This window comes from Pygoscelis adeliae, unplaced genomic scaffold, assembly GCF_000699105.1.
Source record: "Pygoscelis adeliae isolate BGI_AS28 unplaced genomic scaffold, ASM69910v1 Scaffold273, whole genome shotgun sequence".
NCBI classification, from domain to species: Eukaryota; Metazoa; Chordata; class Aves; order Sphenisciformes; family Spheniscidae; genus Pygoscelis; species Pygoscelis adeliae.
Genome location: NW_008824416.1, coordinates 539,874 through 565,694, shown reverse-complemented (window position 1 = coordinate 565,694; position 25,821 = coordinate 539,874). Strand labels below are relative to the sequence as shown.

Here is a 25,821-nt window from a genome sequence, read left to right as displayed (position 1 = left end):
CACGGCGTGCAGGAGGTTTTGTTAAAAAAAGTAATAAAATCCGAAGATGAGCGGGGTAGGGATGAGGCAAATCGCGGTGTTTCGGGGAGCCCCGCTGCTTCGGCATCACCCCACGCCCCGCGACGGGTACCCGCGCTAAGGACCGTCCCCGCTTCACCAGGGGCTCCGGTGATCAGCGCGATGGCCCTCGTAAGCCGTGTTTGTCTTGGCGCGTCCTCGGCGCCGTGGCCCAGGCGTGACCCGCGGAGGCGCTTCCCGTCCCGGGGCCAGCAGCTGCCCGCGCAGCTCCCAACAAATCTGGTGGGTAAAGATTAGGGAGCCGCACGGCCGGGGCGTTTGAAGAGGGTAAACACGCTGATTAACGAGCCTGGCTTTTGTAACCGCCTCCCGCCCTCCCCGCCACAGCAGAGTGTTAATTTATTAAATACCTTAACAAAGGGCCTTTATTAGCGGCCTTAGCTTGGCTGGCTCCTTTCAGAGCATTACTAACTACATCTAATAAAGCTTTAATTGACTACTGCTTTTCGCAACCTCTGACCCGGGATGACAAAACGGTGGGGCTACGCTAGCGAAAGGAGGGGTTTCCATCCCAAAAGAACCTGGCAGCTTGCAGGGATGCAACGCGCTCGGCTGAATCCGACGGATGAGAAGTCTGGAGGTGAGCGTCACCTCACTCCGTCCGGACCAGAAGCCAGCTTCTTCTGACATCAGCCCCTTTTATAGATGCTCCAGTTTTCCCAATAGGAGGAAAGCACAATTTTGTGAGAAATGTGAAATTTTTGTGGCTTGTGCTATATAGAGGCGAGTAAGACCTAGGAATTGAGAAACGGAGGTAGAAGAGAACCAGATCTTGGTGCTCACCAGCTCCCCAGCCCATGCTCCTGGCTAGCTGGTGCTGTAGAGAAAAGAAAAAACCCACCATTTTCCCCCTCCTCTCCGAGGGATCAACACAAAAGCAACTGGAGGGAGGTGGGGACCAGAAGTAGAAAGCCAAATAACTCTTTGCTTTGGCCATGATCAGGGGTTCCCACATTCTTGCAGCAGGAAGCCATCAATGAAGAGATAGAAAACTGCCATTGGCAACGTGATGGAGAATGGAAGAATTAAAGACTTAAAGGAACAAAAGAAAGCCCAGAGCAACTAAAATTGCCAGCACAGAATTGCCTCTTCAGCTTGGTGAAAGGGTTGGGGAGCTCACATCTCTACTTCTCCTCTCTCAAAAATCAAAGACAAGCCATTTCTGTCGCTAGCTCTGCTCTCAAGATCCTAACCAGGAGCTCAAATGTTTCTCCTCAGCCTCAGAAAGCTGGAATCAAGAGTGCTACATAGCTATCTAAGCTTTCAGGGAAAATAAATAAATAGCTATTTCTAATCCTTGTAACTGCAAGGGAAAAAAAAGCATGAAAATGAGAATAAAGTGCCCTTCAATTGCTCAGTCCAGGAAAGAAATACTTGTTCAAATGCCACAAGTTCTTTCGCCTCATTCATGTGTACCTACACTGGTATAACCAGGAAAAATCAGAAATTCCCAGGTTTAAAAAAGCAGTAGCCTCTGCAAAGCAGCTAGAAGTATCTTAACCTCATTAAAATTAAAAAAAAAAAACCAAAAAAACCCACAAAATTTAATGTCTCTCAAACCCTTGGCAAGATTGGAGCCGTGAGGTCTTCCACACAGTCATACAGCAGTGCCCAAGAGCTGTCAGGAGACACCCCGCCTGCTGCCTGCACGGGGCTCAGGTGGGTGTCAGAGATAACTAAATAAAACCTGAATTTAACCAGCAGGAACAACCAGCTTTCCTAACACGCACGTACAAATGCTACCTGGCGGCAGAGCCCGGGCGCAGCGTCCTGCCTCCAAACGCTGGCCAGCACCAGAGCTGGTGTTACTGAAAAATAACACAAGAACAGGGTAAACACGTAATCCAGCTTTTTCTAGCGTAGTTTCTCAGCCTCCAACAACTTCCAGTGCAGGGACGCCCTGAGCCACAAGCTGGGTCTTTTTAGTTAATAGCCTTTGATGGATTTTTTTTTTTCCCCCCCATAAATTTGCCCAACAGCTTCCTGTGCCCATGTCAACTTCTAGTGTCCATAAGACCTTGTGTCAAAGTTTCAGAGAAAACAGAGGTTAGAGATCAGAACAGACTGTAAGTCTTTAAAAAAACAGGGAAAACAGTGCTTATAATTCCATATTCTCTCTCAGAAATATCCAGCTTGCATGACAAAGCTGAAAGAAGTGACTCGTTGTGCTGCGTGGCTCAGAGGAGCTAAAAGCCACCAAAAACCTGCAACCGAGCCCCAAATCTGGGGGCTGTTGTGGCAACACAGGCAATCAGCACACCTGAAGCCTCCCCCCATGCCGTGGCTAACCATGGAGAATTGGGGCTCAGGTGCTCTTATCTTCAAAGTGCTCGACGGGCTGGATGGAGCACACAGAAAACATCTCCTCCTAAAAACTACGGGACAAAGGCGTAGTTAGGATAGAGACAACTCGGCTCTATCTGTGCAACGGATCTCCCTCTCCCACCGATAAAGTTTCTTTCTGCAGCCAGCGGAGCCTTTGCAGGGGTCTGTCAGGCCGCAAAACGCAGTTCTGGAAGGAATTACACCCACCCCAAAACCTCATCCCTTCCCGAAGGCAAGCAGAGAAGGATCGGATGAAGAACTGATGCTCCGTGCTCAAACCCTGCACTAAGTCCGTTGAAGAAGATAGAAGAAAGATCTCTAAGCACAAAACAGATGGATGCTTTCTTCCAAGCAATTTTTAAAGTAAAATCACAAGCAGCACGCCTGGTTTCAAGCACACTTGTATTGAGAACTTGCCTTCACAACCCATTTCACTTTTCCTGCAGCATCACAGGTTTCAGGGAGCTCTGCAAGGGGAGAAGGGACAGCAATCTCCTCTTACAAGTTTACTCCCCTGCTAAGAGTTTAACCCCTGCAGAAGTTAGGGACAACCTTCCAGGACAAAGGGCATTTTCACAGGTACGTTCATCGCTTGCTTTGAAAGCAGAAAAGACAGCAGCCAGGGGAGAGCACGGGGAGACGAAGACCTGCCTCTCTCCCAGGCTTGATCAAAGTTTCAAATTAGAAACAGATTCTGTGACCCTTCGGTTTCCTGAGACAAAGCAGTTTGTTGGGCAAGAACTAGGACAGAAGGCTCTCCGAGGAGATGCAAAACTCTTTGGCACACCAAAACACTGCTGATGGGTCAGATGGAAATGCTCCTCACCCTTACGGGTGCAAGGAGCACGCTGCAACGGGAGGACTCTGCTGACCACGGTCACCTGGATCCACCCGGACCCAATGTCCCTTTTATCTACAATCCTAAAATGTACCTACCAGTTGACTACATTAATTCTAGCCCTGCACGGTTGTGCTCTTATTTACCTTTGCTCAGTCAGGTCACTCACCACCCTGGCTGAGCTCCTGCACCGTGCAGGCAAAGGCATCTCAGCTACAGGGGAAGCGTCTGCAAGCAGGTACAGGGCCGGACAAGCTAGATACGGGGATTTTAGTGAAATGTGGGGATTTTCAGCGTGAAGTGAGTTCTCCTAATGTGACAGACAAGCAGCCACAGTAAATTTTCCAAGTAATCCAAGATGCGAATTCCACTTCAATCACATTTTAATAGGTTTAAATGTTAACCAGAAATGTGTTTTCTTTTCCATTTAATAGCGGTAGAAAAATTTAGTGTATTTGCTACTGCTCAGTCATCGGTTTAGAGCTGCTGGGTTCATTTAACCAGAGCTAGGGAGTGCAAGGTTTTCGGTCTCTGCTACACAAGTATCATTTGTTTTGTTATTCTGCTTAGCCAGGATTGGGGACCACAGTTTTTCTTTAAACTAGACCAAGCAAAAGACTGCTGCCCCAGTCCAACATGAGATTTAACATCACATCATCCTAATTAAAGAGAGTTGGTTTGCTTGTATAAACACTGCACACATGGCCAACCTTTTAAAGCAGTATTTTTGTATTTATCAAATCAATTCTCGATATTAAAGAGATATATGTTCATCCAGAAGGAACATAAAGAAAGACTCAAATACTTCAAAATATTTCCCTTGGGGGCCTTTTCTGATCTTAAAATCTTAAATCTTAAAAATTTTACTTTTTAATAGCTAGGAAGAAGAAGTACTCCAAGCTGCTGTGCCTGACAAATGAAGTGAAGCACAGAGCACGCTGAGCTGTAAAAGGCGAGAAGGACATTAAACTTTTCTGAGATGACAGCTCGAGCTTTCACAGTTCCTCGGAGTTAAAGCTGCTCCAAAGGAGTAGAAAGTAACATGTACAAATTAAGATTTGTTGGAAAGTCTGATCTTCTCCCGTGATTAATAGTCAAAAGTTTATCTCTGAGTGGTAGCAGCGCAACAGAAGATCCAACGCATGTTCATACCCCGAAGACCAGTGACACCGATAAGAAGCCAAACACAAACTGTTTGTCCATATTTTTAATAGCTTTGATTTTGTTTTCAGATGACTAAACACATCAAGTAACAGTGTACGTTTCTAGAAGTTACGCCAATGACCAGGACGATACACAAATATAGCCCTTCGGTCTTCCCAGCGTCTAATGGAATATTTCCTGTAACTGCTCCAAGGACAGACACAAAAGAGACCTTCTCCTACCACGAAAAGGCTTTTCTAAATCAACCTAATTTCTGCTTTTAGACTTCCCAGCCATCTGCATATACGTCCTGAGCATCTGATCCACCTGCTCACACACTGATCAACCCAATCTTCTCCCCCGTATCCCCATGGACACAAGCTGGTCTGTGCTGGGTCATAAACCAACTTGAGGCAAGGGCAATGAGTTTCTGGGGTTTTTTGGTAAGACTGAATCTTTTAGATGGTGCAACGTGCCACAAGGCACAAAGAAAAGCTTGTCCCCCGAGTTGTCTGAGTTGAAGTCACCCACAATTAGTCCCTCACATTCCAGAAGCCGACAGATTCCCAAGCAAAGGGATACTGATTTCAGAAGAAAGATCCTAAAAAGTATTAAATGTTCCCTTGGCAATTTACAGCCTTCACATCACCCACAAAACCGGAATCACGTAGCATACATCTGTCCACACTGCTTCTCAACCTTAGAAATTTGAAAATACACCCGGAACATGTGACATTTTGACTCTTCAGACTAAGTACAGCCACCTTGCAGAGCAATTAAACCAAAGCGTCATCACTCAGCTGCGAAACAGAAGAGCACGAGACCCAGCAAGCATCAGAGCAAGGCTCAGCTTTTCCCCAGGTCAGGCTCGCACGGGGACACATACATTTATCTCGCTTCAACTAGCCCTGTCTCTGCAACGTGAATAATAGGTTCCTTCCCCCACAGATATAATTTGTAGGTGAGTATTTTCTAGGGGAAACCATAAAAGAATATATAATAACTCAAAGCGACACAGGGCTAAGATACATTAGTATTAAGGAGCTTCTCTCAAATATCAGCATCCCCCAAATAAACCATTACTCTGCTGCATAGGATACAACGTGTACATAGGAAGCATCATCTCAAGCATTTCTGAGAGCCCCAAGTGAGCTCATATTTTAATATCTAGAGTGGAAACTTCATCCATTTTGCACCGAGCCTTTCTTTCTGTGCAATCCCTCCTCCTGCGGAGCCAAGCCCTTGGGTCTGGAGCACCCAGCCCCGCGCCGGCTGACAGGCTCCGAGCTGGAGGAAGGCAATCGCCAAGTCCCGCACCGGGTAAACGCTCTGAAGAAATCACTGCACGCTCAAACAATGGGTTATTTGTCATAGTACAGCTTGATCACCAGCAATCATCTGTTTTTCATAACTACATTTGACCTAAACTGAATTGACTGAACAAGTAGCCTGTGTTTCTCATTCTGGAAAATACGGCGGCGCAGCTCCCTCTCCAACCACCCCCCTCCTTTTTAAGTCATACTTTTGAAAAGTTACAAAGCGATGATGTAGACAGATATTTCCTCATTATGAACAGCAGCAGCTAAACATTTTCAGGTTGCATTTTTGGCGATCTCCTCCTGTTCCAGGTGACCTGCAACGTTAAGCGCACGGGGACATGCCTGTCTCCTCCACTTGCTTTCAATCCACCCTCTCTGCAAAGAAAAGCACAACCCAACACTTCCCAGTGTAAAAACAAGCAGAGATGGTTTCTAACCACATGCTCTTTTCATAATATATTTCAAATTCATTAAAACTTTATAATGAGCGAGCTGCCAGGGAAAAAGATATATTCAGGACAAGCCCACAGAGTCTTCCATGCAAGGCCACTGTGCATAAAACCTCGGGGAGGCAACTGTCTGCTCGTAGAAGAAAGCTCACTCTCCGGTCTTGAGGAAGGAAGGAAGCGGTGGAAATCTGTCACAAGCTTTGCAAGGAAGGATGCATCCCCAACAGCTAATCAGCTCTTGTCAGGGCTCCCATCAATTAAGGGAAAAAAAACCCTCAATTTAAGAAGAGTGCAGAATGAGTCCTTGAGGAAGATGAAGGACAGGTCCGGAGGGAGGCAAAGGAGCCAAGGGAAGAGGAGGGTGGAAGGATAGGAGGCAAAATGTACAGGGAGGAATGCAATCCGCAACAAATCGCTCCCTTTTTTTACAGCCTGCTTAATATTGCGTGGTTCAGGCTGTATGTCTCCTACCAGAGAGCTAATAATCACTGACAGACAGGGTTTGCATTAATTGCAGAGACACACGGGGGAAAAAAGTCCCTAAATGGGGTATTTTCATGAGGAGACAGTACTGTACCGCTAGATGATTTCAGGTCAAAGGTCTTTGCTCTCTCCTCCCTGAATCCAAGCACGCACTCGGGAAGGAGCAAAAAAGCACCCGTCCCCCACACCACGTCGGAGCAGAAAAATGCAGCTCGCTCCTAAGGCTCTGCTATAAAATGTTTGGGTTGGAAAATCACATCTGCATATTTGGTTTTTTGTTCTTCCATCGCAGAACATGGGGGAATGGTCAGGGAGCACAGAGAAATAAAAACAAGAGAAACTAATAAACAGACCTGTTCCGAGCACTGCTGAGGAGCAGCACATCCAGTATTAGCTACACCCTCCGTACGGGGAAAGAAGTCATGTCATAGCAGCCCGTTTCCATGTTTGACAACTAGTTTTTTGCCTCTTTTTAAGGCAATGGATCCATACAAACCGAATTCAAACAGGCACGTGGGATGCTGTACAGTCTACCCCCAACCAGAAGCGGACCAGCATGACCTCTGGTTTGACCAGCTTTCAACTCTGCCCACCTAAACCAACACGTATGTAATAATTATGGGTTTATAGAAGACGGTTAAGTCAAGAAGCCAAAATGACCAGGCAGTGAAATAGCTGCGTTACACAAACAGATGTAAGCACAAGCACCAGCACTCGGCTCATCTGAGCAGAAGAAGAGTTCTCCTTCCCCCTACCCATCACACATGGAGCTCTGTTGGGTGAAATCTGCCTCCGATTCCTCCACTCCGTGAAAATGCAGATGACAGAACTGAAAGGAGCGACTGACAGACCAGAGGGGTGTGCTGCCATTCAGAGGGACCTGGACAGGCTGGAGAAATGGCCCAACAAGAACCTCAACAATGAAGTTCAACGAATGCCAAGTCCTGCCCCTGAGGAAGAACAGTCCCAGGCACCAGTACACACTGGGGGTGACCAGCTGGGAAGCAGCTTGGCAGGAAAGGGCCTGGGGGTTCCGGTGGACACCAAGCTGACTATGAGCCAGCATTGTGCCCCTGCAGCAAAGGAGGCCAACAGACTCCTGGGCTGTGTTTGGCAGAGCATTGCCAGCAGGTCGAGGGAGGTGATCCTTCCCCTCTACTCAGCACTGGCGAGAAACAGCTGGGTCCAGGTCTGGGCTCAGCAGCGCTATAGAGACAGACAACACTGGAGCAAGCCCAGCAAAGGGCCACAAAGATCTCAAGGGATGGGAGCATGCGACATACAGCGAGAGACCTGGGACTGCTCAGCCTGGGGAAGAGAAGGCTCAGAGGGACCTTCTCAATGTGTAGAAGCACCTGATGGGGGAAGCAAAGAAGGCAGAGCCAGACTCTTCTCAGTGGTGCCCAGCGACGGGACAAACTTAAATGGAAGAATTTCCATTTAACATAGGGAGAAAAACTTTTTTACTGTGAGGGTGATCAAACAGTGGAACAGGCTGCTCAGAGAAGCTGTGGAGTTTCCATCCCAACTGGACGCAGTCCTGAGTAACTCCACTCCAGCTGACCCTGCTTGTGCAAGGAGCTGGACGAGGCGATCTCCAGAGGTCCCCTCCAACCTCTGTGATGCTGTGAAGATGGACACAACAGTAGGTTGCCTAGAGGGCAGTAACATATATACATGTGGCCACCCGTACGAGTCAACGTGTACCTGTTTAGTTATAGGGTCTACACATAAAAATATCATGAGGCTTCCTATCCAGCAGCAGCTGTAGAAAACATGCTCTGTGGCACACCTAAGTTACTACTACAACAAAGAGTTTGCTATTTAGTTCTGTGTATATCCTTTGGTTAATATTTGAAACAATTACTAAAAGGAACAGGCACAACATTTTAGACTGTGTTATTATTCCTTACAATTTTTCATCCTGAAGGATTTCAACACTGTACAACAACCACAGCTGGGGCAAGACAAACTGGAGGTAGTAAAGCCGGGAAAGAAGATTTAAAGGCAAGAGACAAATCCCTGCTCTCATAACAGCTCTTGTGGGTTGCTCAGTGTCTGTGAGTAGATGATTAAGTCTCCGCAAAGCGAGGAAACTAGAAGATCATAAGTCACCCAGACCTCCAGGTACCAGCTTCAAATGATAAAAGAGATGAGACACCTTTCTCAGAAGCCAAACCTCTCATTCCAAAGGATTCAGGAGACCAGAGCCAAGGAAAACCTCTCTGAGGGCAACGCTCACCTTCTGAACATGTTGCCCATATCCCTGCTTTTGTATACAGCAATTATCAACCCCCTGAATTGGAGCTTTTCCACCACCCTTCATAAAATACGACCCCAGCTGCCTGTTGATGTCTGAACTGAAGCAGCTTTTTTGTGTTGGGATGGCGGTCTGTGTGCTTCTCATCTTCGCACTGCAAGACCACGGCTGCCCCGCAGCAAGCGGCTCCCGTGCCACGCTCCTGGAATGCGAAGGCAGCGTTTGTTCATTGTACAACTGCCTTGTTTCCACATTTTCCTGAACAAAGGACTGAAATAGGGGGTATATGCGTCATAAGCCCGTCCTGAACATTGCTCACCCTTTCCTGCACAAATATTTGTAAACAGATTGAGAATTAATGTCCAGCCAACTCAAGACCCTTCATAAAAAAAGGGTTTTATTGAAAACAGGATGGCAATCATTTCCCAGATACACTGCATATAGGCCTTTAAGATGAGAAACAACATACATAGCAGGAAAACAGCAACCGCAGCTGTGCACCAAGCCATTTTCAGAGACGCATAAAATATGGTGCCTTATTATTTTACAGCCCCTTCCTCCCCCACACACACACTCTCCTCTTTAAAAAAAAAAATTAAAATATGAAGTTTCTGGTCAGCACATGATAATTCCCCCAGGGTTAATTTATGCACAAAATACACAGCTTCACTAACACAAATAGCTCAACAGTCCTCACGCAGAGGGATCTTCCTAATGCCTCTTTTTCTAGCAGTCTTAGAGAGTCCACATCTTACACGTACTTTACTGAGATCCAGTTTGAAGCCCAGTGTGACTAAAATACTTAACAGCACAAGGTAAGACGGGGCCAGTATCTCTCACAACTTTGCTTCCATGCACATCTTATTACTTTTGCTTTTCAGTGATTTTTCATGCATGGAGTCTGGAGGCAATGCCACAAAGGGCAAGCCCACAGGCAAGACTCTTCACTTCTAGGAGGGGTTCTTGGCACTCTGCTCTCCCTCCAATTTTGAAGATAGTCAAGAGAAACTGGATCTGATTCGCCAGGGTCAAATTTGGGTCTAGTGTTACGTTGCAATATCTTTCATGCATCACTATGAACTGGCACTGAGTGTGCCATTTATTTATTTTTAGGAGCAAAAATAAGTCCTAAATATTGAATGTCAGCATCAGCCCAGTGGAGCAGTGTCACTTATGACCCAGCTGCAATAAAAAAGGGCTTTAAAAGTGTTAATGCAAAAGGACAGCTGTAGAGATACTGGTGTACTACACACTGAGGCAAGGCCAGCAGTGGCCACCAACTTAATTGAGGGAGCTGGAGCACACAACACATGAGGAAAGGTGAGGAAGGAGAAGGGTGAGAAAGCATATCTAAAACAGGATTACAGGGTAGATGGAGCCAGGCTCCCCTTGGAAATGCACAGCAAAAGGAGAGGCAAGAGACAAAATGCAAAAAGATAAATTCAAATTAATTTAACGGGAAAAAAAAAATACAGTAAAGGTGGTCAAACACTGGAACAGCGACCCAGAGAGGCTGGGCAGTTTCTGCCCTTGGATATCCTCAAAACTCAACTGGATGTGGCTCTGAGATCCCTGATATAACTTCAAATTTAGCCCTGAGTGGAGGGTTGGACCAAAGTCCTCCATGAGTCTCTTCCAGTCTAAATTATTATGAGTCTATAACCAGAGAATGAGAAAAGAGTGGGAACACTTGTTAGAGATTTCCCTTTCTGTTAAACTGAGTTTTACCTTAGAAAACTCAACGCTCTTCAGGGAAATACTTTGCAAATCAGTGCACTTCCGTCTCTATCACTTGTTATTTTTGAGATATCACCACTTCTGGACACCACCACAAAGTTCTCCGGGGTAGCTGAGGCATTTTCCAAACATTCCTGGGACCCTCCTGAGCCCCAATGCCCGGAAACAGAGCAAATCTTAGGAAGAGCCTTCCCACACTTACACAATACAAACAGTGGTATTGGTCTTTAGGGTCCTTCAGCTGACCTGTATTCTGCACCACTCAAGGTGAACGTCTCTGCAAAATCAGTCCGGATCTTAGAGCTCGCTAGAACCAAAGACCCCATAGTAGTTAAATACCACAAAAAAGACATGCTCCCAACAAGTGGTAAAAGGTGAAAGTTGCAATAAAGGCTGAAAAGATGATCTGAGGAACTACAGCACACTCAACCTCGCTTCAGTCCCTGGGGAGGTCATGAGCTGAGTCCTCCTGGGACACACTTCCATGAATATGGAGGAGAAGGAGACTGCGGGCAACCAGCATGAATTTAACAAGGAGAAGTTATGCCGACAATCTGATTGCCTTCTACGATAGCATGACAGGATTTATGGATGAGGGGAAAGCAGCGGGTGCCATTGACTTTAGCAAGGCTTTTGACATGCTCTTCCCACAATATTCCTGTATCCAAGTTTGGCTGTCACAGTTTGGATGAGCGATTAGCTGGATGGGTAAATAACTGGTTGGGTGGTCACGTTCAGAGGATCGTGATTAACGAGTTGTACCCAAGATGGGAGTTGGTAACGAGTAGGGAACCACAACGGGACCTATCCTGCTTAACATCTTTATCAGTGACTTGGATAAGGCAACAGAGCACACATGTGCTTTGCAGATGACACCAAACTGGGGGGAAAAGTCAATACAACTCAAGAGCAGGGCCACCATCCAGAGGGTCTCAACACGCTGGAGGAATGGGCTGACAGGAACCTGACGAAAATAAGTAAGGAGAAATGCCAAGTCCTGCACCTGGGAAGGAAGAACCTCTTGCAACAACACAGACTGGGGCTGACTGCCTGGGGAGCCGCTCTGTGGATGAGGACCAAGAGCCTTGGCAGACAGCAAGCTGAACATGGGCCAGCCGTCTGCCCTGGCAGCCGAGGCAGCCAACAGCCTCCTGGGCTGTATTAACAGGAGCAAAGCCAGTAGATTGAGGGAAGCGATTATCCCCCTCTACGCAGCACTCGTTAAGACTATATCTATACCCTCCATACAGTTTTGGGCCTCCCAAATACAGGAAAGACACCGATAAACCGGAGCGAGTTCACTGGAGGCCACCAAGATGGTTGGAGCTGGAACACTTGCCCCACAGGGAGAGGTTAACAGAGCTTGTTCAGTCTGGAGGAGTGACTGCTTCGGGGGGACCTAAGAGCCACCTTCAATACCTACGAGGAGGTCATGGAGCAGAATAAGTTGCCCTGAAAGGTTTTGCACTCTTGGTCCTTGGAGGTTTTCAAGACCAGACCAGATAAAGCCTTGAGTAACCTGGTCTGATCTCAGAGCTGCCCCTACTTTGGGCAGGAGGTTGGACCAGAGACCTCCTGAGGTCCCATCCATCCTGAATGATTCGATGAAATACTGAACAGATGCAATATGTTTTCCATGGTCAGGACTAACAGAGTCAGTCTCTTATTCTAGCCACTAAGAGTGGAATGGGACTGAGTGAATCAGGATGAAATCAGCATTAAATGTAAAATATCAGTATATTTTCAGTGAGTAAGTGACGGCGCAGAGTTTTGCAAAGCCCTGGGAAAGCACGGCTGCTGTTCCTAACCTCAGGTGACAAGAAGTCTGCATCCGGGCTATGGTAGTAAACCTCCCTTTTTTTTTTTTTTTTCTCTCCCCCCTAACATGTCTGTTTTCCAAGCTGAATATTTTAAGAATCAAGGCTGCCTGTGATCATATCTAGCCAGCTTAGAATGAACACTGATTTCTTTGCTGCTTCTTTGATCGAAGCCAAGTGGTTTTCTCATGGGTAATAAGGTCACAGGGTTAAAAGAGCAATATGACAATTACAAAAGTTAAATCTATTGCCACTACAGACAGACACACTACCCAGGGTCCATTAGCACGTAGTACAGAATGGTTATCACAGGTCACTGACACCAGTTCACTCTAATGGCTTTTCCTGTGTCCTTATCAATCCAGTGCACAAAGTGTCTCACCCTCAGCCTTTCCCTATGATCTCAGTGCTGTGTTTATAGCTATCTAACTCCACCAGGCACCAGTGGGTCAGCCAAGTCAGCAGACAGTGAGATATGCCAGGACACAACGATGGGACAATCTGCAAAGTGTCTGAGATGAACAAGGAGTTACCAGAGACTTCGAGAAGGAAATTTTTTCCCCCTTGCCCCCCCCCACCCCAAAAAAAAAAAAAGTTTTAAAGTTCCCAAGGACACCGAGGGAAAACTTTACAACCCTGATCTCAAAAATAGAAGTAAACCACAGACTTTCCATGGTACAGTTCGTGTTTCAGTATCAAATAAAAGAAACAACTAGTGTTACAAAGAGAAAAAAGAGACGTTTTCATATGAAAGAGAGGGTTGGGTAGCTCTTATTATTTGAATTGTGGTTCCTATAAGAGGCTTTCTCATCCCTTGAAAGAAGAGCAATTGTTTTGCCCTGTTACCAAAGAACAAACATTTTGGTGGGGGTGCTGGAGCCCCCCTCGGAGAGGTGGGGAGGGGGCAGGAATGGCCGGCTGCGTCACAGCCACCACAGGCAAGCAGATGAGCAACCAGCCTGCCAGTTTATTAGCCCACAAAGGCAGAAAAAGGAGGATTAATGCAGGCAGCACAATCACTAGCATAATTCTAAGAGGAATTTAAAAAAAAAAAAAAGTTATTTAAGTGCAGGGCTGGGAGGAGTCTAATGATCCGCCGCCGGATTTGCGGCATCTCCCACTTCAATTGAAATCTGCTCGGCTTGGAGATACAAAGTGGTGTTTCCCATCCTTGGCCGAACAGCTCGCCTTGAGTCCCTGAGCCGAAGAATCCCCGCACAGCTTCTGCAATCAAAACGTAGCAATTTCAGCGATAAGCAAAAATAAACCCTAGTTTCTCCTCCCAAGGCCGTGCTGGCTCTGCACAGCTAAGAGATATAAAACATTATATTCTTCACTAAAATAGGCAAGTGAAAATGTACCAAGTGGATACAGTCTATGCGCAATGCATGCTTTTTAATATAGGAATTTAAAGACATTTCTACATTGATTATTTTTAGTAAAGTGAGGGGGGGTTATCATTTGTTTCACATTTTTTTACCTTTCCTAATGTATTTTGTGCATCAAAGCAGCTTTGGGGTTAGAGAGGCTTGGGGTAGAGGCAATACAGCAGATAAAAATGTCAGTGGCAAGATACGACAAATTTATAGTAAATACCTGTCAACTGCTATTTATCTAAATTATCCAGCTCTGGGATTCTCCAGAAATACTTCATCAACTAGGAGGCAGCTACAGTTTTAAGCCTGTATTTACATCAGAATCTGCTCTCTTTCTCTTTTTTTTTTTTGGACACTTGTTCTTTACCCTAAAATGACCCCTTTGTAGCTCGGATCAAAGAGCTGGGAGTGTCAATACCAGTGTCTTCACGAACATGTTAAGAACCTCAAAGTAATTGGTAACCAATTAGCATAAAGCTAAAAAAAACCACCTAGCTAAGGCAAACCCTAAATGAGTACTAACAGGCAAGAGCACTGGCTGAAGCGGGAGCTTAAGCGACTTAAATCACCGTCAGCTGCCTTTGAGACAACTTCTTTGCACCCTCTGTGCAAACCACTCTGACTTTTTTCGGCTTTTTTTTATTATTCCTTTCTGCTCTTCGTTCACTCTGTGCCTTCTGCCTCGCTACAGCTTACGGGAAACATGAAACAAAAACTGCTTTTCATTTTGTGTTATGTAAAGCAAAGCAATTCCATGTCTTGGCCTTGAAATACAAGGCACCCAACAGCTGTTCAGATGCTCCAACAGATAAACCATCTGGCCCAAACCTCACCTTTCCTAATTTATTTTGGATATCGATCAAAGCAACTCGAGCATTACATAGACTTTGGTCAAAGACAACATAAAAAGATAAAAACGTCAATGGCAAAATCACTTCACTGAAATATCCTTGTTTCTTCTTTATATAATAATATTACCATTTTCAACAAACTTCTCTATTAACTCAAAGAAAAGATATACCTGATACCAACAGCCTAGCAGTCTAACCACGCTGCAGATGAATGTCCTGAAATAGCACATCGCTGCTGAACAGAAACTAAGTGGGGTTTACTGTCTACAGTCAGCTAAAACTAGACATGGACTTTGGCCAACCAACCAAGGAGACCAGGACAGGCCCCCAGGACTCACATGTCCTGGCTCTGCTGCCGGCTCCCCTCCTTGACCCCTTTATATGATGCTCCTGGCGTCTGAAGAACCACCATATCCATGGTTCCAGCTAGTCTTTTTTTAAGTTTCCTAGGAAAAGGACAGTGCACATTTGTCTCATATTACCAGGATTCCCACTGAGACACCGAGGTTGTTCAGTGGCTACCGATTCGTACCAACTCGAAACCAAACCTGTCATCTGAAAAGCCTTTTTTCATGCAATTCAGAGTACATTTGCTGCATGCAGAAACCGGAGGCAGGGTAAGGACTTGTTGTTCGAGGCACTGTTTAGGGACATAAACCCAAATCATGAAATCAAAGGATTTATTTGGGCAAAGAAGGGTTATCCGTGCGTACACAGCTCCACATATAATACACAAATACACTCTCGTGATGTTTTGTTCGATATCTGCAGATATTCAAAGCCTCCCCTATGCCCATTTCTTCCTCAAGACACCGTCAGCCAGCCCGTTTCTCACAAGAAAAGGAATCGCAGATGAATAGTCCCATAAAGCATCCCACCAGAGCCTGTCCTCCCCGGAGCCGCCACCACGCCAAGGTCCAACTCTCAATTAACCCCCGCCTGACCTTCCTTCACTTTCTTTCCCCCTCCTCTGCCCTTCCTGAGAAAGTTCAGCGTTTCCTGGAAAAGTCTCCTTGCCTGTTTGATATTGTACTTCGCCTTGGTTGCTGAAGGAAGGATTTACAGGTGCCTGGCCCCCTCTGTAAGACCATGACCGAAGGCTGACCTCCTGTTACAATATGTGAACTTCTGCCCTGCTGATAAGGCTGGCAGATATGAGTAGGATTTTTCAAATAATCCTTTGGGAATTTATAAGCAGCACAGCCATAAAACCGAGGTGACTGGAAGGTCGATTTCACTAAAAATAATAAATATCTCAATGTTTATTCAACGTGGGCCTTTTTAACTGCAGGCCAAGCGTTTAGATAACGCTATTGTAAATGACAAATATTAGGATTTTTTGGTAACTATTACATTATGATCCTTCCGTCTGACACTGATGTGGCCGTTTCCCTCGATGCTTGCTAGATCTCTGACATTGTTCAACCCAAGTTGGGCCTAGAAAGCCAGGGCAGGATTCAATCACAGGTCAGAAAAAGGGCAATTTTCTTTTCAGGAGCCTTCACTACAGTCGGTTACCTTTTTCTCTTGCTCCTGTCTCACCAACACACCTTCTTTAGAGCTCTGCTATATCTTTTTGCTCATTACTAAGGCTTTTGGCTGAAATAGAGGAGTAGGGGGAGAAGGATTGAATGATCTCAGCTCAGGATGGGGACAGAGGAGGCTAACCCACTGGCATGAAACCCCTGCACCAGGTTTAACCTCACCAGCACCACGCAGTCCACTGCACTATTCCCACCTCCGGCAGAAGACAATCCCATCCAGATCCACCACAGAGCGCCGGCCACGAAACCTGCCTTCTAGCAGCAGCATTTCCCTAATACCCTTTGGAGGACCAATCGCTATTTAAGATTAAAAAGTAAAGCAACAAGACAACAACAAAGCCCCAGTGTAGAAACGAGACCGTTTCAAATATGCAAAACTGGTACATCCACCAGAGAAAGCTCTTCATCTTTTCCCTAACGGCTTTATGTATAAATACACAATTAAATAAATACCCTTGCATTAAACAAAGGTATGTAAGCTACACAAATAGGATTCCTAATCCTGTTTTCATGATACATATTCTTCATTGAAGTTTCTCCAAATAAAGTGACACTTTGAAATCCACAAAGCGTTTCAGACCAGTTGTAATCTTCAATTAGCACACTCCCTGAACCGGGCTCCTAGCGCCGGGTTTGAGGAGGAGGTTTTTGTCCAAGATAAACAGAGTAACACATTTTGGGTAGGTTAACTTTTTCATTCCAATAAAATATCATGGCAACGTAGCCAAATTACATAATTATTAACAGATGAGGGCACAAAAAGATTTTATATAAGTGTTTTTTATGACAATTCTTTTCCTTTCACAAATTCATTTGTATGTATTGCTGGAGAAACTGGCTTTAGCAGTGCCTTAAAAACAATTCTCTCTCAAGCCTGGCTCCACCGTGGAAAGGGAGGAAAGCTGCGAACAGACCGCTCCTTTCATCTGCTGCCTGGGCTCCAGATTGCTCAATTGCAGGAGAAGAGCCCTCTGAAAGCTCCCCCTCTCCAAAGGATGTTAAAGAACGGATGCAAACAACACAGGTTCTTTGGGTCCGCAGATGCAAGGCTCGTACGCTGCTGGAGGCATCTTAGAAATTAAAAGCTGAAGGGTAAGCTACAAAGGGCATCTCATCTGCCCTTGTTATAAATAAATGAGTTAAAAAAAAAAAAAAATAATAATCAATACCTTACATACTCGTAACGCCCAGGAGAAAATGTAGCTCATCTAGGAGTCTACATCTGCAGAGATGGGAGCTCTCTTGAAAAGTTCTTGAGAACATGACACAGTTCAGAGTAACACTTTTTAGCCAATAACCAAACACCAACACAGAACAGTTTCAGCTTGGCCGCATTTTTCAGTGCACGCAAAGCCTAACTATCGGGAAATTGGGAGCGATACGCTCAAATGGTGGATATGGTGGGACGGCAGCAAATCTGCTCCTGTCAAACAATGTTTGAAGAGCAGCAAAATTCTCCTACGCGCAGCAAACAATGTATTTAAAACCAATTCCGCCCCCCCCCCGCAACTCCTCCATTTGCACTGAATAATGAAGTTACTGCGGTCAAAGAAGAATTCTCAGAGGAAAACTGTATGACCAAGAAATATGGATATTATAAATCCAGGGTCTGCAATAGTTGGAGAAAATATGCCTTTAGATTTCTGTGGCCTGCATGAAGTAACTGTGTGGTTTTTACCCAAATCCATCCAGCCTACGCTACTTCAGGTAATGCACTTCCTAGCTAAGAGAGCATTAATAAACGTTTTGCAACCACCTCCTTCCAGCAGCATCGATGGAAGGAGCAGCACCCCATCGCCTTCTTTAAACCACAGTCCAGTGTCAGCACCAGTCCCAGTCTCAGGGGCAGCACAGAGTCACTTACCAGGACAGAGTATATGTGCAGGCATCGGTACACCGGTGAGAAGTCCACCAGGTCCTGGGCCCCAGGCACCTAAAAGACAGCAGGAGATCAGTGTGAAATATGCAGAGCACATATAGGTACGTGCAACTAATATATCACATATAGGTAAGTGCAACCCCAAGGCATGCAAGTCCAACAGAGCGCGACACCAAGATTTCAGGTACGTAACAATTAGAGTGATTATTGGTATCTACCTATATATGACTATATTTACATTTTTTTTTACAGTTTCTTGAAGTAGGAAAATTTCATTTAATATTGCTCGCACTTCATTTACACTCCCCTAGGAAATCACATTGCAGCATTTGGCCCTCTGTTAACCAGCTCAGCAGAGAGTTAATTTAACCGTAAGCTTAAATACAAGTTCAAGCACCCTGGCACAAGCTGTTGTGGTACTTATGCAACGGGGGCAGCTGGGGTAAATCCTACTCTCTAGATTTCTAGTTTGATTTCTTTAAAAGCACAAGTTTGTTTTTTTTTTTTTCTTCATTTTTTTTCTTAAAAAACACACACCACACAGACTCTACCACCTTTCAACAACATAGCGAGTCTTGCACAGGGACAAGGAAGTGCATTTTTGAAGGGTGGGACAGAGGGAGGGAAGGCGAGAGGAAAGATCAGAGAAGAAATTTGTATACAAGAAACTTGTGTCCTGTGGATATATTCAAGCCAACACAGTATTAAGCTTGTTGGCCAAGGCATAAAGCTAAGGCAACCCTCCTTCTCCCCCAAAATCCAGAGAGGAGAGAAGTGTTCTGTTGACATGTGGTGGAAAAAAGGGGAGAAAGATGAAAGGGACCAATGGACAGGCCTGGGAAACATGTTTATTTTATATATTTTTAATTATGCTTAAGAGCATTTCTGCTAAAAAGGAGGTAGGATGAAGAAGAGAGAAGTTTCTAGCTGGATGAGGGTATGCAAGCCTCAACCAACGCTGCCCAAAGCACCTGAGGCGAGCGGTCCTCCTCATCTAAAGCAATGGCTCCAAGCCGGGGAGTGCAGAAGTCATGGGCTGGAGAGGGAAAATAGGGGATTTTGTTAAATAGCCTCCTGTGTAATGTGGAACTGGAGCTGTTAAAGAATCCCCCCACGCAAAGGAACTCAGTCCTCAGCGCTACATAGGTTCTTGGTTAGAGCTGAAACAATGAAAGAAGATACGGAGACGGACAGAGCAGCAACACACGACGTGGGAGCATCCCATCCTGCATCACCAGCATCGCTCCGAGACCCCCAAAAACTTGACAGTCCCAGCCTGGTGGTGCAGGGAGGGGAAGCAGCCGGCTCATTGGGAACAAGGCAGCAAACAGTTTTATTGGGGTACGGCATGAGCCTGCCCATCCATCTCGCTGGGCTTTCCTTCCCTCCCTTGCACCAAGCGCTCCGTCGTGCCATTTGAGCAGCTCTTACAGACAGGCAAGGTTGGCTCCCCAGGAAGGAGGAAGGTTCCCGAGACAGGGATTGGGCTGGCATCGCCTGTGTGACCCTTTTTCCACATTGAACCTGGCTGTTCAACATGCCGCAGCAGAAGGGTTACAGCTGAACCGAGAGCAAGCACCTGTGAGGCCCAGCTCACCGGTCTCACTAACATTTCTTGCTTTTACCTTTTATAAGACCATATTTGACAATTGCAAACACTAGGCAGCAGTTTTATTGTGTTAATGCCAATTTTATCATGTCTTCCTGGTTGTTTATTTCCCATTTGCAGTCTCCCGGGCCTTCTAATGCTCCCTAAATAGCTCCCAAATCCAGATTTCAGCTAGCTTGTGGACTCCTCGGGATACAGATTTTGCCTTGCTGTATTCCTCCAGCATTAAATGTAATTGGTCTCCAGTTGGTAAAACAATAAAACGCTTCTGGCTCATAAATCCCCGATTGCAAAACTGCTGGAGATCACCAAAGCAGACAGGGAAGTATCGGTACTCGCTCGACCCAGCCATCCTCCGGCGACCACCATCAGCGTGGGGAAGCTGGACTGGACGGACCCAAGTCCACCCTGTGTTTTTCTAAGGGAGGAGAAATCTGTCATCCCTTCACAACATCATCAAAGCAGGCGATGTTTTCCTGTGAATTTGAATTCAGGATCAAACGGCTTTGCTCCTCTTGGATTTGGGGCACTAGTTGAACGTGGTCCACGGAGAAATATTTCTGATAAAGATTTGTGAAATCAGGATATTGCCAAAACCGGAGTTTACTCCCCCAGAGAAATTCTTTCAAAGCAGACTGCAACATTTTCACAGCCTCTGATCTTCTGTAAAAACTTTTAAGCCCACACACACACTCACAAAAATATATGCTGGACTATCTGCGGAGTTAACATCTCCAAGACGTTAATAGCTTTAAAAGTGCTAATCTAGATAGAACACTGTAAGACGTGGAAGCACAAGTCCTGGATGACCAGAAAGCTTTTTGCAAACAGAAGGACATGCACCCGAACACTGTGCTAGGATTTTATGCAGGGTATAAACCTACAATATATTTTAAGGAAAAGAACAGACCACCTCTTCCACATATAGTCACAGCCCTACAAGAGAAGAAATAATAATCCTATCGTTTGAAATCTTTCCAGACTAACCAAGATAGGCCTCTGAATATAGAGAATATATGACATTATCTCTGTGGTTAGTTTAACACGTTGCACAATTTAAACATATGTAATATTTACATATTTAGATATTTATCTACTATTTAGGTATTTAGACATATCTAAAAATTCAGGCTTAGCACATCCCCTTTAGCAGTGACTTGATTTTCTTAGCCAAAGCTGCACTATCAGTGTTCAAAAAAATAAATAAATCTTTGACTTTTGAAACTTGACGATGAAATGAGAACTAGAGCCGCCTCAACAACAGGACTGATTACTCCCCTGACATCTCCCCTTCAGCCTGATCTTTTTTTTTCCTTTTGATTTGCAGAACAAAGAATTTATTCATCTTGTCCAAAATTGTCCCAGTCCACAAAACATCAGCTTCACAAACCTAATTCCCAAACCCTGCATCCGGCACGTTCCTGGTGCTGGGAGCAGAGGCAGACCTGTCAGTCTCTGTAAACAGCCAAACCCTCTTTTTTCGCAAGAACATTTTCAGTCGGGCTAAACACTGCCTGTAGCAAATTTAACCCATGGAAGCCAAGTTTTCAATGGAAACATTCAACTGTAGCTGCCACCAACGCGAGGCTGGCCCAGAGTTAAGGGATGCTCTGATCTGGCTTCAGACAAATTTGTGATAGAATGGCTTGAACCTCTGAACCTTGTTAGTTTTTGTTGTAAAGACATGACACAAGCACACATATGTTCACCCCTCTTTCAGTGACGGGAAAAAAAACTCCAGACTTAAACACCAGGAATTCAAGAGAGGTGTTTCATGAACCAACTCATGGGCCCTTTGATTGACGTACATGGATGAGCTGGTGCAGAGGAACGTGAGCACACACGACACTGCACCCACAAAGGCTCAAGTCCAGTGGAGGACGCTGAGCAGGATGGGTCTCTTCACGTGACGCACACATTGCAGAACGCATCTGTAAGTAGAGTAAAACTCTACTGCTCAAAGTAGTGTTGGTTCTGCACTGCGTCCAGCTCTGGAGCCCTCAGCACCGGAAACACATGGACCTGTTGGAGCGGGTCCAGAAGAGGGCCACGAGAATGATCAGGGGGATGGAACAGCTCTACTATGAAGAAAGGCTGAGAGAGCTGGGGTTGTGCAGCCTGGAGAAGAGAAGGCTCCGGGGAGACCTTCTTGCAGCCTGTCAGTACTTAAAGGGGGCTTATAAGAAAGACAGGGACAGACTTCTTAGCAGGGCCTGTCGCGACAGGACAAGGGGGAATGGTTTTAAAATAAAAGAAGGTAGATTCAGACTAGGTTTAAGGAAGAAATGTTTTATGCTGAGGGTTGGTGAAGCACTGGGACAGGTTGCCCAGAGAGGTGGTGGCTGCCCCATCCCTGGAAACATTCCAGGTCAGGCTGGACGGGGCTCTGAGCAACCTGCTCGAGTTGAAGCTGTCCCTGCCCACGGCAGGGGGGTTGGACTAGATGGCCTTGAGAGGTCCCTTCCAACTCAAACCATTCTGTGATTCAACAAATCACATCTAATCTCTTTAGGTACCAGCAGCTGGAAAGCACTTTACCCCACGCTGAATGGAGGCACAGAACAAACTCTGCTGTAGTTTGTTCATCTTGTGTGGTCTTGCCGTCCTTGGACCGCCCCAGTGTGTCCCATGGGACAAACATAGGGGAAAAAAACCTGAATGCATTTGCACAGTCAAGAGGATGCTCAGGATACTGTGACATTGGAAGTGGCCCGGTGGTCCTGCAGACTAACTGATCTCACTCTGGCTCATGTTATAGACAACAGGCAGACAGCTTTGTCTAGAAATAGAGAGGTTTCTCTCAGTGCCCAACGTGGTTTTTGCATAATTACTAGTGGAAGCAAACAAGAGGTGGAGGCAGCTGGCACCTAACAAAGCCATTTATCAGGGAAAGTCAAGAGAGCTCTCTGGGACCCCCTGCTCTAGCTCCCGAAACTTTGTAAGAAATCTATTACGCTCACTTAGAGAATTACAGCTTATTCCTACAGCCAGGTCAACCTGAAAGAATGCCAGAAGCATGATGAATTTTGGCTACACCTCACACCTGCTGATGTCCCAAGTGCCAAACTCCTTCTCCAAATAGAAAACTGTCTGGAATTTGTTGGTTTCTTCTTCAAAGACAGTTGAGTGGCCGTTCTTCTGAAGCGTGATGTCCTTCCTTAAAATTTCCTCTCTCCCACAAAGGAACACCAGGGAGTCCAATTCAATCCAACCACTTCACAGACACTTGACCAGTCTTTTCTGGGGACAAGAAGAAACAAGGCACAACGCAGGCGAGTTTGTCCTGCTGTATTCAACAAGAAAAGTCACTGAAAATGAGAAGAATCTGGATGAGCTTTATAGTTTTCTGGATGCTTTTTACTACAAAGGGAACAGCTGGCACAAACCAAACAGACTATGGAGCTACTCACCGTGTAATGCAAATTCTCCTTCTGCAACTTGACATTCATAAAAAGTGAATTTAAGCCTTCTCCCAGCTCACTTTACAGCTGGGCCCGCTCCCTCACTCTGATTATAGTTGGAGCTTCCACCTCAGTGAGGCATCTGCACTTAAGTGGGACAAGTCTGGACCATAATGTCTCCAAACTGGAGAACACTAATGGAGTGGAGAACCACATCTCACATTCATTTTCAATGCAGCTGGCAGAGCTCTCTTCTGCTCCAGGGGAGAGAATGAGCTACACTAGAATACATGTAACAGTATAAACAAAACCATTCTGCTCTTTCTTCTCTTTCAAAGCTTTTCCTGTAAATTTTGCTGCAGGGATGATGGGATTGCTCCATATGGGTAAGGAATCATGGGCTCTCTAGAACAGTTCATCCAGCCTAGGTGGAGAAAGAACTCTGTAACACAGCCTGCTGAAGGGCCTCAGATATTTGCTAAAGGAAAAAAAAAAAAAAAATATTTACCCCACTTTTTCCAGCCTATGCACCAGGATCAGGAGCTCTCCTGCCTAAACATAATCAGAAACACCCAGGACCGTCCTGTTTTCAATTCTGAGTAGGAGTGGGTGCAAGGTGCCCTTCATTCTTCCCTTTCCATATTCAACCAGTCTTCACTGGCTGTCTTTTAAACAGAAACCTGCAGTTACTGGGTGGCTTTATTGGCTGTGACAGGTCAAGAGCAAGAGCTACCAGTGCAGTTTTTGAATGCTTCGGGATCATTTCTTTACTTGTCTACTGACTTTATTCTACAAGGGGCCACCTTTTCTTTCTCCAGGTTTTCTTGTTAGCAGTAATCCGTATTCCCTTGAGAAGCATACGCCTCAGCAACCTTGGTGATGGGCACAGCACAGCAAACGACACGTGCCCACTTGTTGCAGTACTGTCCCTCTAAGCCCAGAAAGTCTTCTCCATCGCTCCAGAACACGGGGGCTGTGCAGGAAATGAGATGCAGCTCACTTGCACTCAGGACACTTAATAGTAAAAATTTTAAGCAACGAGGATTAACTTTGGAGACTCAATTCTGTATTAATAGTATTCCTGCATAGACCAGACAATCATAGAATCATAGAAGAGTTTGGGTTGGAAGGGACCTCTAAAGGCCATCTAGTCCAACGCCCCTGCCATGGACAGGGACAGCTATTCTATTCTTAGTCTGTTTTTTTGAGATAACAGCTGTATCGTTACCAGACCAATGGCTGGAATGTCTCTTTGAAAAGGAATCCTTGTAAATGCTGTGTCTCTGAAGCCAAATGCTCATAACTTCCAGTGAAAATTTCACTGAATATTCCACATAAATAGCAAATCGCAGTAACTAGCATCTTTCAAACTTTACGCAAAGTTAATACTACATAATGTTAAAAAAAAGAGAAAGCTACTTTCTGTATAAATAATTTGGAGTTTTTATGCATAAAGAGATGTAAGTCCCTTCAAGATTTCTGAAATTATTCATGCACCTAAATCCCATGGAATTAAATGGAAGTTAGGATCATAAAAATAAATCTTTATTTTTGTTATTTATTATTAATTTAAATCTGAGCTTCTTAAGAATTTTTAAAATTTTTTCAACTTTTTCTTTAGTTACCACCACCTCTCTGGGCAACCTGTGCCAGTGTCTCACCACCCTCAGCGTCAAACGTTTCTTCCTTCTATCTAGTCTGAATCTACCCCCCCTTTAGTTTAAAGCCATTCCCCCTTGTCCTGTCGCAACAGGCCCCGCTAAAAAATTTGCCTCCATCTTTTTTATAAGCCCCCTTTAAGTACTGATAGGAGAAAGAGTCACACCAGAAGATGAAAAGCTAGCAATGAATCCATCAACCATGAAAAACAATTTTGCAGTTGGCCTGTAACTTTACAGAATCCTTATCAAAGAACCTCCCATTAACATTTTACACACTGTACAGGTTTGGGTGGGATGGAGTTCATTTTCTTCATTGCAGCCCATGCAGTGTTGTGGTTTAGATGTGTGACCAAAACAGTGTCGATAACACACCAGTGTTTTAGCTGTTGCTAAGCAGTGCTCACACAGCATCAAGACCTTCTCTGTTTCTTACTTTGCCGCCCCAGCAAGTAGGCTGGGGCTGGGCAAGAGGCTGGGATGGTACACCACTGGGACAGCTGACCCAAAATGACCAAAGAGATAGTCCACACCATGTAATGCCATGCTCAGCAATAAAACTGGGTTTGGGGGTGTGGGTTTTTTTTCAGAAGTAGCCATTGCTCAGACACTGGCTGGGCATCGGTCTGCTGGTGGGAGGTGGTGAGTGATTGCTTTTGCATTGCTTGGTGGGTTTTTTTTCCCCTTTGCTTATTAAACTGTCTTTACCTCGACCCACGAGTTTTCTGGCTTTTGCCCTTAACATTGTCTCCCCAAATCTTCTGAGGGTTGGGGGGTGAGTGAGCAACTGGGTGGGGGCTTAGCGCTGGCCAGGGTCATCCCACTGCACACATGACACTCCTTCAGGTTTAGAAACATAGAATCATTTAGGTTGCAAAAGACCTTTAAGATCATCAAGTCCAACCGCAAACCTAACACTGCCAAGTCCACCACTAAACCATGTCCCTAAGTGCCTCATCTACACATCTTTTAAACACCTCCAGGGATGGTGACTCAACCACTTCCCTGGGCAGCCTGTTCCAATGTTTAACCACTCTTTCAGTAAAGACATTCT

The 25,821-nt window shown here is 45.4% G+C and overlaps 1 protein-coding gene across 1 annotated transcript in view; it reads right to left on the bottom strand.

The window, feature by feature from the left end:
- EXOC6B (exocyst complex component 6B) overlaps window positions 1–25,821 on the bottom strand; it is a 267,115-nt gene that overhangs the window by 140,945 nt on the left and 100,349 nt on the right. Inside the window, exon 9 of the mRNA XM_009320896.1 lies at window positions 18,085–18,153. Within this exon, the coding sequence (XP_009319171.1) occupies window positions 18,085–18,153 (69 nt within the window). The remainder of the gene's footprint in view (window positions 1–18,084; window positions 18,154–25,821) is intronic.